This window comes from Ovis canadensis, chromosome 23 (assembly GCF_042477335.2).
Source record: "Ovis canadensis isolate MfBH-ARS-UI-01 breed Bighorn chromosome 23, ARS-UI_OviCan_v2, whole genome shotgun sequence".
NCBI classification, from domain to species: domain Eukaryota; kingdom Metazoa; phylum Chordata; class Mammalia; order Artiodactyla; family Bovidae; genus Ovis; species Ovis canadensis.
The window spans coordinates 34,590,519-34,603,183 of record NC_091267.1 but is presented as its reverse complement, the minus strand read 5'-3'; the positions used below and the strand labels follow the sequence as shown (position 1 = coordinate 34,603,183).

Below are 12,665 nucleotides of genomic sequence, written 5' to 3'. Positions count from 1 at the left end.
GCCATCCAGCCATCTCATCCTCTGTCGTCCCCTTCTCCTCCTGCCCCCAGTCCCTCCCAGCATCAGAGTCTTTTCCAATGAGTCAACTCTTTGCATGAGGTGGCCAAAGTCCTGGAAGTTTCAGCTTTAGCATCATTCCTTCCAAAGAAATCCCAGGGCTCATCTCCTTCAGAATGGACTGGTTGGATCTCCTTGCAGTCCAAGGGACTCTCAAAAGTCTTCTCCAACACCACAGTTCAAAAGCATCAATTCTTTGGCACTCAGCCTTCTTCACAGTCCAACTCTCACATCCACACGTGACCACTGGAAAAACCATAGCCTTGACTAGATGGACCTTAGTTGGCAAAGTAATGTCTCTGCTTTTGAATATGCTGTCTAGGTTGATCATAGCTTTCCTTCCAAGGAGTAAGCGTCTTTAATTTCATGGCTGCAGTCACCATCTGCAGTGATTTTGGAGCCCCCCAAAATAAAGTCTGACACTGTTTCCACTGTTTCCCCATGTATTTCCCATGAAGTGATGGGACCAGATGCCATGATATTTGTTTTCTGAATGTTGAGCTTTAAGCCAACTTTTTCACTCTCCTCTTTCACTTTCATCAAGAGGCTTTTTAGTTCCTCTTCACTTTCTGCCATAAGGGTAGTGTCATCTGCATATCTGAGGTTATTGATATTTCTCCTGGCAATCTTGATTCCAGCTTGTGTTTCTTCCAGTCCAGCGTTTCTCATGATGTACTCTGCATATAAGTTAAATAAGCAGGGTGACAATATACAGCCTTGACGTACTCCTTTTCCTCTTTGGAACCAGTCTGTTGTTTCATGTCCAGTTCTAACCATTGCTTCCTGACCTGCATAGAGATTTCTCAAGAGGCAGGTCAGGTAGTCTGGTATGCCCATCTCTTTCAGAATTTTCCACAGTTTATTGTGATCCACACAGTCAAAGGCTTTGGCATAGTCAATAAAGCAGAAATAGATGTTTTTCTGGAACTCTTGCTTTTTCCATGGTCTAGTGGATGTTGGCAATTTGATCTCTGGTTCCTCTGCCTTTTCTAAAACCAGCTTGAACATCAGGAAGTTCACGGTTCACGTATTGCTGAAGCCTGGCTTGGAGAATTCTGAGCATTACTTTACTAGCATGTGAGATGAGTGCAATTGTATGGTAGTTTGAGCATTCTTTGGCATTGCCTTTCTTTGGGATTGGAATGAAAACTGACCTTTTCCAGTCCTGTGGGCACTGCTCAGTTTTCCAAATTTGCTGGCATATTGAGTGCAGCACTTTTACAGCATCATCTTTCAGGATTTGAAATAGCTCAACTGGAATGCCATCATCTCCACTAGCTTTGTTTGTAGCGATGCTTTCTAAGGCCCACTTGACTTTACATTCCAGGATGTCTGGCTCTAGCTGAGTGATCACACCATCGTGGTTATCCGGGTCGTGAAGATCTTTTTTGCACAGTTCTTCTGTGTATTCTTGCTGCTACTTCTTAATATCTTCTGCTTCTGTTGGGTCCATACCATTTCTGTCCTTTATTGCATTTCTGTCCTTTATTGAGTCCATCTTTGCATGAAATATTCCCTTGGTATCTCTAATTTTCTTGAAGAGATCTCTAGTCTTTCCCATTCTATTGTTTTCCTCTATTTCTTTGCGTTGATCGCTGAAGAAGGCTTTCTTATCTCTTCTTGCTATTTGGAATTCTGCATTCAGATGCTTCTTCTTTCCTTTTCTCCTTTGCTTTTCGCTTCTCTTCTTTTCACAGCTATTTGTAAGGCCTCCCCAGACAGCCATTTTGCTTTTTTGCATTTCTTTTCCACGGGGATGGTCTTGATTCCTGTCTCCTGTACAGTGTCACGAACCTCATTCCATAGTTCATCAGGCACTCTGTCTATCAGATCTAGGCCCTTAAATCTATTTCTCACTTCCACTGTATAATCATAAGGGATTTGATTTAGGTCATACCGGAATGGTCTAGCGGTTTTAGCAACACTATTTACAACAGTCAAGACATGGGGAGCCTTGTGGGCTGCCTTCTGTGGGGTCACACAGAGTCAGACACGACTGAGGTGACTTAGCAGCAGCAGCAGCAGGAAGACATAGAAGCAATTTATATGTCCATCGACAGATGAATGGATAAAGAGGATGTGGTGATATGTATATATACGTGTGTGTATATATACATATATATACACACACACACGTGCACGTGCACGCACACACACAAGGGAATACAATTTAGCCACGAAAAGAATGAATACCATTTGCAGCAACGTGGATGAACCTACAGATAATCATACTAAGGGAGACAGAGAAAGATAAATGCCATATGGTATCACTTACATGTGGAATCTAAAAAATTTACGAAGGAACTTGTTTAGGAAACAGAAATAGACCCACAGACAGAAAACAAACTTATAGTTGCCTAATGGGAATGGGGCAGGGAGGGTTAAATTAGGGCGTTGAGATTAACAGATATGTACTACAATATATCTTATAAAATAGAAAAACAACGGGGACGTATAGTGTAGCACCGGCAACTATGTTCAGTATCTTGCAATAGCCTATAATGGAAAAGAATCTGAAAAAGAATAACTGAATTACTTTGCTTTACACCTGAATCATTGTAAATCAGCCATACTTAAATTAAAAAGTTCCATCATCCTCCTATCCAGTGCAGAGTGAAACTTGAAATAGTTGTACTCATTTTTCTTGAGCTTGCTTCCCTCCTTCCAGTTTTTGTTTTGTTATTACCATGCACTCTTCAAAAGCTTTTTTTATTTTATTGAAATATAGTTGATTTATAGTGCTGTGTTGGTTTCTGTGTACAGCAAAGTGATTCAGTTATACAGAAATATATACAGTAGCTTGCTTTTGCAAATTCCTAACTTTGAATCCATCCATCCTTCACCCTCCATCCCCCTTGACAATGACAAGTCTGTGTCTGTGAGTCTGTTTCTGTTTTGAAGATAAGTTCATTTGTGTCATATGTTAGATTCCACATAATGATATTTGTCTTTCTTTTTCTGACTTTCCTAGTATGATAATCTCCAAGTTCATCCATGTTGCTTCAAATGGCCTTATTTTTTTTTTAATGGCTGAGTAATATTACCTTGTGATAATGTGTGTGAATGTATATGTATATCACGTTTTCTTTATCCCTTCATCTGTCGATAGATATTTATGTTGCTTCCATTTCTGGACTATTGTAAAAATAGTGCTGCTTTGAACATTGGGGTGCGTGCATCTTTTGAATTAGAGTTTTCACCTTTTCCAGATATATTCTCAGTAGTGGGATAGGTGGATCGTTTGGTAGTTCCATGTTTAGTTTTTTAAGGTACTGTTTTCCATAGTGGTTGCATCCATTTACATTCCTGCCAACAGTGTAGCAGGGTAGACCACTGCTACAACCACTCTTCAGCATTTGTTACCTGTAGACTTTTTAATGATGGCCTTTCTGACTGGTGTGAGGTGAGATCTCATTGTAGTTTTACTTTCCATTTCTCTAATTAGCGATGTTGAGCATCTTTTCGCATACCTCTTGGCTATCTGTGTGTCGTCTTTTAGAAATGTCTAGATCTTCTGCTCATTTTTTGAAAATTTTTGTTGTTGTTGTTGTTATTGAACTGTGTGTGAGCTGTTTGTATATTTTGGAAATTAAGCCCTGGTTGGTCACATCATTTACAGATGTTTTCTTCCAGTCTGTAGGTTGTCTTTTAGTCTTGTTTAGTCTTGTTCCTTTGCTATGATGTAAAAGCTTATAAGTTTGATTAGATCCCATATGTTAATTTTGCTTCTGTTTCTGTTGCTTTGTGAGACTGGTCTAAGAAAACACTGATACAATTTTTGTTAGAGACTGTTTCGCCTATGTTCTCTTCTAGGAGTTTAACAGTGTCATGTCTTATATTTAAGTCTTTAAGCCATTTTATTTTGGGGTTTGATGTGAGGGTGTGTTCTGACTTTATTGATTTACATACAGCTGTCCAGCTTTCCTGACACTTCTTGCTGAAGAGACTGTCTTTTCTTCATTGTATATTCTTGCCTCCTTTGTGAAAAATTAATTGACCCTAGGTGTGTGGGTTTATTTCTAGGCTCTCTGTTTGGTTCCATTGATCCATATGTCTCTTTTTTTTTTTTTTTGTCAGTGCCATGTTGTTTTGATTACTGTAGCTTTGTAGCACTGTCTGATGTCTGGGAGGGTTATGCTTCTTGCTTTGTGCTTTTCCATGCACTCTTAACTGGCAAGATAAATCACATAAAACCAAGGGTAAACTTTACGTTGGCCATCAACCAAGGCTGTAGAAGCCTATCTTCCTGCAGCTGTCTAGTGGATTTGTACCCATGCCTTCCACCACATTTTAATTTTTAATGATAAATTGGTGGCTATCTCAGGGGATTTTAACATCAAGAAAAAAGGTGTATGGATCCTAGGAAGTTTTGTTAAGTATTGTTGGCTGGGTATTTAATTAAATATAGGATTAAATGTGTCAGATGCTAAAGTGAAACTTTGGAGATGATGTTCGTTCAGCACACTCTTTGATGCTAGTCTTGAACTGAGTGGTGATGACGCAAAAATAATGGGTTATGACTCCTGCCTATCAAGGAATTCTCATTCTGGTGAGAAAGACAATGAAATACTTTAAATCAGCAAGCTCCAGTGTTTTTGGCACCAGGGACTGGTTTCATGGAAGACAGTTTTTCCACAGACCAGGGATGGGAGGGTATGTTTTGGGATGATTCAAGCGCATTACATTTATTGTGCAGTTTATTATTACATCAGGTCCATCTCAGATCATCAGGCATTAGATCCCGGAAGCTGGGGGCCCCTGCTTTAGATTGTTTCCCAAACTCACATAACCCATATGTGAACTATATTAGCTTGTGCACATTTCCCTTTGTATACCTTTTTCTCAGCTGTGAGAATTCCAGTTGATGTGTAAGCAGGTGTGAAGTCAGTGCTCTAGGCAACCAGTAGAGAAAGGGCTGTAAGAGGAGGGCCCCGTAGGCAGAGAGTCTCCAGCAGTGGGGGATGTAGAGAAAACCCAGGTGTGGAGTGATCTGGTGAAAGCAGCAGTCTGAGGATCTGCAGGGAACCTGGCTGTAGGCCCTGAAGGGATCTGATGTCTGAGGACCTTCGTAGTTGTGGCCTAGTGACCTTGTGTCCTTAAGGCTGAAGAATCCAACACCAGATCAGCCATGGCATGCTAAGTAAGCCATGATTTTGCATCCATCAATCATGCATTCCTTGATTTTTCTTTAGGTCTACCAAATTCTTGAATCTGTACAAGCATGGTAAAAGTAGACCCTGAGACCAGTGAGAACATAGGCCTTGTCTAATCTGGTTTGGAGACAGGCTCCCTAAATAAGAAGAGGGTAGGGCTGAGTGACTGTGGAGTGGGGCAGAAGGCAGGAATGAATTTTAAAAAGTGAATGGATGACTTAAGCCATGGTAAAGTTTATGAGTTAAGGAAGGTGATTCTGTTTGAAGTAATCCTGAACATTTTCTGAAATCTGATATTTATTAATTTATCAGCTCCTCTGTGGGACACATTCCAACATACTAACTGGTGTTTTCTCCTCTACAGAAAAGGGTTGTTGTCACCAACCTGAATGGTCATGCTGCTCGAGTCAATTGCCTACAGTGGATTTGTAAACAGGATGGTTGTAAGTATTAATCTGACTTCTCTTAATTTAGCATTACTGTATCCGATATTATGTATTTAGAAAAATAGAAGAAAAATGACATGCTCAGTGAAATATCTGACTTATACTACTTCTACTTTGAAGCATGGATAACGCAGCAGTACTTAGGATGAGGGTAGAGGCACCCCCCTCCTGAAGCGAGAGCCCCGCCATTGCCCACAGCTTTTGATCCAAAGCCTGTATGCTTGTATTGGAGCCCAGACTGGGATTCAGAAAATTCGGCCTCTGGGTGGTCTGTTTCTGCCACAGACAAACAATTGATTTTTTAGGCAAGGCATTGCATTTTTGTTGACCCTAGTTTGCATCTTCAGTTCAGTTCAGTTCAGTAGCTCAGTCATGTCCGACTCTTTGCGACCCCATTAATATACAAAAAGTAAAACTTTGGACTAAATCAGTGAGTGATGCATGACACCTATGAGGTCAAAATTATTTTCTGAATAATACTAAGAAGTTATTCCTCACCTTCATTCTGTCCCAAGTATGCAGTGCCATTTTCCAGTGACTACGTAATGTGTGATGTTGCCACCGTTTAAACACTGGAGCAGATATGAAAATCCAGGTGTATTCTAATAAAGTCAGACTTGAAAGAGGTTTGCTGAAATATTAAACAGTGCCTTTCTTCTTATTTTTTTTTGTTTTGGGAAATACAGGGTTTCCCCCTATTAAAAAATGTTATGTTAGTTCTTGTTATTCGTAAGTGAACTAATATACAAGTATTTTTCAAATTTCTCAGTTTTAATTTCTGTTGTGATTAATATTGGCACATATAGCCTATATAAACAAAAGGTCTTTGGGGTCCTTAAAAAATTTTATGAGTGTCAATGAGTCCTGATATCAAAACATTTGGGAATTGCTGGACTAGATTATCTCCAGGTCTCTTTCATCTCTGAGATTCCACGGCTCCAGAATTTTTATTTAGCATTGCTTTTAGATGGGCTTCTAAAATCCTGTGGAAATTCCTCATATGTCTTAACTATACCTACTATAGTGTTCTTATGGACTCTGAATTAATTTTATTTTCTGATTTTTCAACTATTTATTGAGAGCATCCTGAGCCAGGCCCCAAAATTTCCTGAATTAGTGAGCTGTGGTTTTATCTGTGACATTAAGAGAACATTTAATAAGCTACTTATTACAGTTGGTAATGCAGAGTTAGTCATATTAGGTCAGTAAAAACCATTAAATAGTAGAAAGAGTGGCTGTTAGTACATATATTAAAATAAAATTCTTATTATATTAATTGCTACCAAATGACATCAAAGCCTACTTGAATCTCAGTATAGGGATTCCTTTTAAAGTATTAATTTGGGCTTGTATGTTTTATCTTCCCTTTAAAAGTGAGGTTACATAAAATGAATTGCTTGTGTATCACTGAAATCTATCACGGTTATAACTGATTTTCTCAGAATTGGATTCAATTGCCAGATAATTCAGGTACTCTTTCTAACCCATATATCAGTGACATGAAATTCTAGTGATATTATTTTATATTTTCAAAACATCTGGTTCTTATCACATTGCTTTCATGTACCTTAGAGCAGTTATCAGAGTGATATAGTTAGGTCAGTGGCTTAAATGCCATGACACATGAAGAAATTAAAGCCCAAGATTGCACCTGGCTGGCAGCAGGGTTAGGATATGAGCCTGGGACTTTTGAGTACAAATCTAATGTGTTCAGTCTGCCAGCTGTTTCACCTAACTATCTAGGCATAAACCAGCAGAAATAAATAAATGGAAAATCCAAACCAAGATTAGATTATTTCCCCCTTTTTGGTTCTTATTCATTTTCTTCTATCAATAAATAAATGTTTGAAGGAGCTATTTTGAAATATGTGTTTGATTTCAAAAATATTTCATGTGCTTGACAGTACCAGCTAACTATAATGACTGGTATATGTTATTTCTACCCAAAGTGTTTAGCCTGAGTCTCATAAGGAAACAACCAGGCAAATTCATATTGAGGGACATTGGGCAAAACAACTGGCCTGGACTCGCATTGTGACAAAAGGAGAAACTGGAAAGTTATTCAGGATTAAAGGAGACTTAAAAGATGTGTCAATCAAATGCATAATGTATGGTCCTTAGATTTTTGAGTAAAAAAGAAGTTACAGAAGACATACTGGGACAGTCTTGGGAAATTTGAATATGTATTATTATGTAACATTACTGTGTTATTGTTAACATTCTTGAATGTGATAATTATATGTGGTGGCTCAGTGGGTAAAGGATCCACCTGTCAATGCAGGAAATGTGGGTTCGATCCCTGCGTTGGCGAGATAGATCCCCTATTGAAGGAAATGGCAGAGCACCCCAGTATTTATGCATGGGAAATTTGATGGAGAGAGAAGCCTGGTAGGCTACAGTCCGTGGGGTCGCACACAGTCAGACACAACTGAGCGACTAATCAACAACAATGTAGGAGAATGTTCCAGTTTTTGAGAAGAATAGGGTAAAATATCTTAAGGATCAAAGGTCATCATGCCTCCAACTTATTTTTGAATGGTTTGTCAAAAGCAAAAATGGAGGTGTGTGTAAATGTACATACAGAGAGCAAGATATCAAGCAAATATGGCAAAATCGTAACAGTTGGTGAATACAGGTAAAAGTATCTGAGTTTTGTTTTTTCCATAGCTTTGAAGTTTTTCAAAATAGCTGGGGAAAAAATGTTCATTGAGATACAATTTTTTTTCAGCTCCTTCAACTGAATTAGTTTCTGGAGGATCTGATAATCAAGTGATTCACTGGGAAATAGAGAATAATCAGGTGGGTAGACATGTTTATGATTATAAGAAATGACTGTCATATCTACATTTATTTTCAGTTTTTCCTGTCATTTTTCTCATGTTCCTCCTTGATGAACTTCCTTATTCTTGCTTATTAGTAATCCAGATCCTGTATCTTCCATATGTCATAGGTCCTGTCCCCTTCCTTCTAATACCTGCTTCCATATTCATAGGCTGTCAGTCATTTCTTTGAATGTCTTAACATTTGAAATAATTTACAAAGTGCTCTTACATGGGCTGTTTTGTTTTCAGTGATCACAAAAATTCATACTGCTGTGTGCATAGGACAATGGTTGCCTTGTGGATACAGATTTATATAATTCTGCGTGATGTTACAATATGCAGTACTGGGCGTGCATGGACCTCTGTGGATGGACGTTTAGGTTGGTTCTGGTTGGAAGCAGAGATTAAAAATGTGAAGCTGGTGCATCAGATATTTGAACATCTGCCATGCAGAAGATACAAATGAGCCAGAATCCTGTTCATGAATCGTGCATATATATCGAAGATAAAATGTGGTTAAATAACTACAAATTTGTTTAATAAGTACAAAGGTGGCTGTATGGGTGAGTGCTTGCACTTGCTGTACCACAACCATGCTGCTGTGAAAGTTCAGTAGGGATTTAAGACGTGGCCCTTGAGTTGAGTCTAACAGTATGAGATGATTTTCTTAGGAAGACTTAAAGGGTTGAGGATTCCAGGTAGGAGAAAAATGTATGAATCAAAGTTCATGTAAGAAAGGAGACCATCTGCTCAGCAGTATCCGTTTTTCACCATAGCCTAAGATGTCTTAAGGGCAGGGCTTTTCAGGCTCATTCAGAGAATTCTTCATCTTTAAGCTCTGAGTGAAAAGGAGTCTGTGGCCACTGTGGGAACCAGTACATGTTCTTCTCTTAGAGAGTCGTTAAGTGTATATGAGCACAGTGGAGGCTCTGGACAGTTCTGGCATGGGCAGGCCTGCCCATTCCAACCAGTGTTTCCTTCAAGTCTGATACCCCCCCCCACCCCCCTTTAAATCCCTTAGCATCCATTGTAACTTTGAGGAACACCATTTTGGAAATATTTCTTGATACCACATGATGGGCAGTAGAAGTGTTACTTCTCTAGTAAGAGGAAGAGACGATCTCGTGAGACTTTGAGTTCAAGAGTTTGTTCTTTATGAACAGGCGTTTGGGAGTCATTCATGATTTCTTGCCTGGAAAATCCCATGGACAGAGGAGCCTGGTGGACTTCTGTCCATAGGGTCATGGGAGTCAAACACGACTTAGCAGCTAAACCCACCAGCAGCAGGATTTCTAGGTAGTGGAGTATTATATGTCAAAGGAAAATGAGTCTAACAGGAGTGTGCCAAATTGGGATAGGAAAAAATATGAAGAAAGAGATATGAAATGTATTCTTGAAGGCAGAATGATTTTGGCATTGACTAGATAGTTGTCAAAAGAGTGGGAAGCTTGTGGGTAGAGAAGTGAGAAATCAAAAACAGTGGGATTCTGTCTCCGGGCCCTAGAAGAAAGATGCTTCTACAAAGCAAAATAGGCAAGTGGGAGAGAAGATGTTGTAAACATTTCACTTGTATTGCTGGCCAGATACCCAGACTTGTCTCCAGAGAAAGGGGCCAGATGTGGAGGTGGGGATTGTGGAGTCACTTAGACTTGAATGAGAACTGCAAAGGCTTATGTAGCAAAGCAGCTCCTATTTGGACTTACCTTGGCAGAGGAATTTAGAGAGAACCACTTGAGCTCTCATTTTTGAGACCTTGAGTTAAGACTTGCAAGACTCTTTTGTCAGTGCTACCCTAAGCTTCTGTCGGTAGAGAGACTTGCAGGCTAAGTATCTGATGGCAGATAGCAAACTTAGACATTGACCAGAAAGGAGGCTGAGGCTAAACAGGAAAAGGAGGAAGATGAAAGGCCTCAAAGAGGGATGAAGGGAGTAAGAGGATTTGGAGGAAGGAGTCACACACTGTAGCTTGAGAGGCTTAAAGGTTCCGTCTGGTATGCATTTTCATGCGCACAGGTGCTCATTGCATCTTGACTTCTGATAAAAGGAAATAGTTTTAAGCTGGCATAATAAGAGATTTGAGTCTTTGACTAGTGGGTGTTGTTTTTTAACAAGCCAGTGAACTTGTTTTGTTTGAGCTTTTAAGATTCTCTGATGGTTGAAATAAAATTCTGCTTAAAGATGTGAAATGACATAGGAAACAAATTTATGATTGCCATAGGGGAAAGGGGATGGGGATGGGGTAAAATCAGGAGCCTGGGATTAGCAGATACAAACTATATAAAATGAATAACACAACAAGGCCCTACTGTATAGCACAGAGAACTTTATTCAAAACCATAACAGGAAAGGATATGAAAAAGAATATGTATAATACAATGTAACACTGTAAATCAATGATACTTCAGTATAAAATAAAACAGACAAAAACAGGTGTGAAATGAGTTTTTCCCATAGATTTAACATTTGGGAAGTAATTATACAGACTCAGATAGCATTACCGACTGAGTGGGCATGAATTTGAGCGATCTCCGAAACATAGTGAAGGATGGGGAAGCCTGGCATACTGCAGTCCTTGGGATTGCAAAGAGTTGTACACGACTTAGTGACTGAGCAACAACAATAACAATAAATTTTAAATACCAGAAAGTATAAAGAAGAAAAAAGACACAAGATTTACGTGGCTAACATTCTAATGAAGATTGTTCCATATCTCTAGTGTTTAATTATGTACTAAAGTGATTTTGTTTACTTGAATTTTAAAAAGTGGTTTTTTTCAGAGAAGTCAGAGGTTAATGACTACAGGAATTTAGTGTACAAAGCCTTATATGTAACTATTAATTACCTTTTTGAGTGGCAGAGTTCTACTTAAGTAATTGGAAAAACAGTTGAGATATTTAAGGCACCTTTATTTCAGCAGACAGCAATTTACAAAACATACCTCTCAAGGAAAGTGGTAAATCTTACATATTTGGAACTGTTAAAAATACAGACCCACAATAACAGAAATGATACTACAGATCATAATCTTGCATGGCAGGCAGGAAGAGTGATAACCAGGTGGCATTTCCCAGTTTTTGCCAGTTCTTTATTTTGTAGCTCTGCTTGATACATGCAAGTATTATGAGTGGATGCTGAAAAAACTTGGTAAAAGTTTGACAGCAAACAGAACATTTACTCATTCCTAAAACATAATCTCACATGTTGCTGCTAAGTCACTTCAGTCGTGTCCGACTCTGTGTGACCCCATAGACGGCAGCCCACCAGGCTCCCCTGTCCTTGGGATCCTCCAGGCAAGAACACTGGAGTGGGTGGCCATTTCCTTCTCCAATGCATGAAAGCGAAAAGTGAAAGTGAAGTCGCTCAGTTGTGTCCGACTTAGCGACCCCATGGACTGCAGCCTACCAGGCTCCTTTGTCCATGGGATTCTCCAGGCAAGTACTGGAATGGGGTGCCATTGCCTTCTCACATATTACCACCCAAAAAAATTTTCATAGTGAAAAAACATGGTTGACACTACCTTTGCTAAAATATCAAAGGTAATTTAACTGATAGTGGAACAGGCTGACATTGCATATCTGCTGGTGTGTTACACTGATGTTGTGACAACGTCACAATGTCAGCCCTGAATCTTTTCATGGGGAGATGTCAGACCAATCCCAGAGGAGGAGTCCACAAATCTGGCCTGTAGTCTTCAAAGGTATCAATGTCATTGATGTCTTTCCATGGTGATAAGTGAGCATTATCCTTTTTGTTGGCTTAGAATATGAGTCTAAAATTATTTAATCAGTTTCCTATTAACACTTTTTTTCCTATTAATACTTTTAAGTTGATTGCAGTTTTCCTGAAGAGTGTATGATAAGTATGCTTTTGCATTTGTCTTTTATTATCAGTTAAACTAGTGCTGCTCTCTCAGAGTAGGTTCTTAGATGTGAGATTGCTATGTCAAGGGATGTACACATTTTGTGTGTTGTTAATATAATCAGACAGACTTCGCACAAGTTTATGTTCTTCTCAACTTGTTCTTGTTCAGTCGCTAAGTTGTGTCTGACTCTTTGCAACCCCATGGACTGCAGCACGCCAGGCTTCCCTGTCCTTCACTATCTCAGCTTGAAAGGACTTATTTCTGGGTCAGGCATTTTAACAATGCCTTTAATCCTCTGATTCTAGTTAAGTGCAGGTGAAACTGA

At 39.2% G+C, this 12,665-nt stretch overlaps 1 protein-coding gene across 1 annotated transcript in view; it reads left to right on the top strand.

The window, feature by feature from the left end:
• Window positions 1-12,665, top strand: part of ELP2 (elongator acetyltransferase complex subunit 2) — a 55,879-nt gene that overhangs the window by 4,294 nt on the left and 38,920 nt on the right. The window contains exons 2-3 of the mRNA XM_069568684.1: window positions 5,575-5,653; window positions 8,385-8,455. Of these exons, the coding sequence (XP_069424785.1) occupies window positions 5,575-5,653; window positions 8,385-8,455 (150 nt within the window). The remainder of the gene's footprint in view (window positions 1-5,574; window positions 5,654-8,384; window positions 8,456-12,665) is intronic.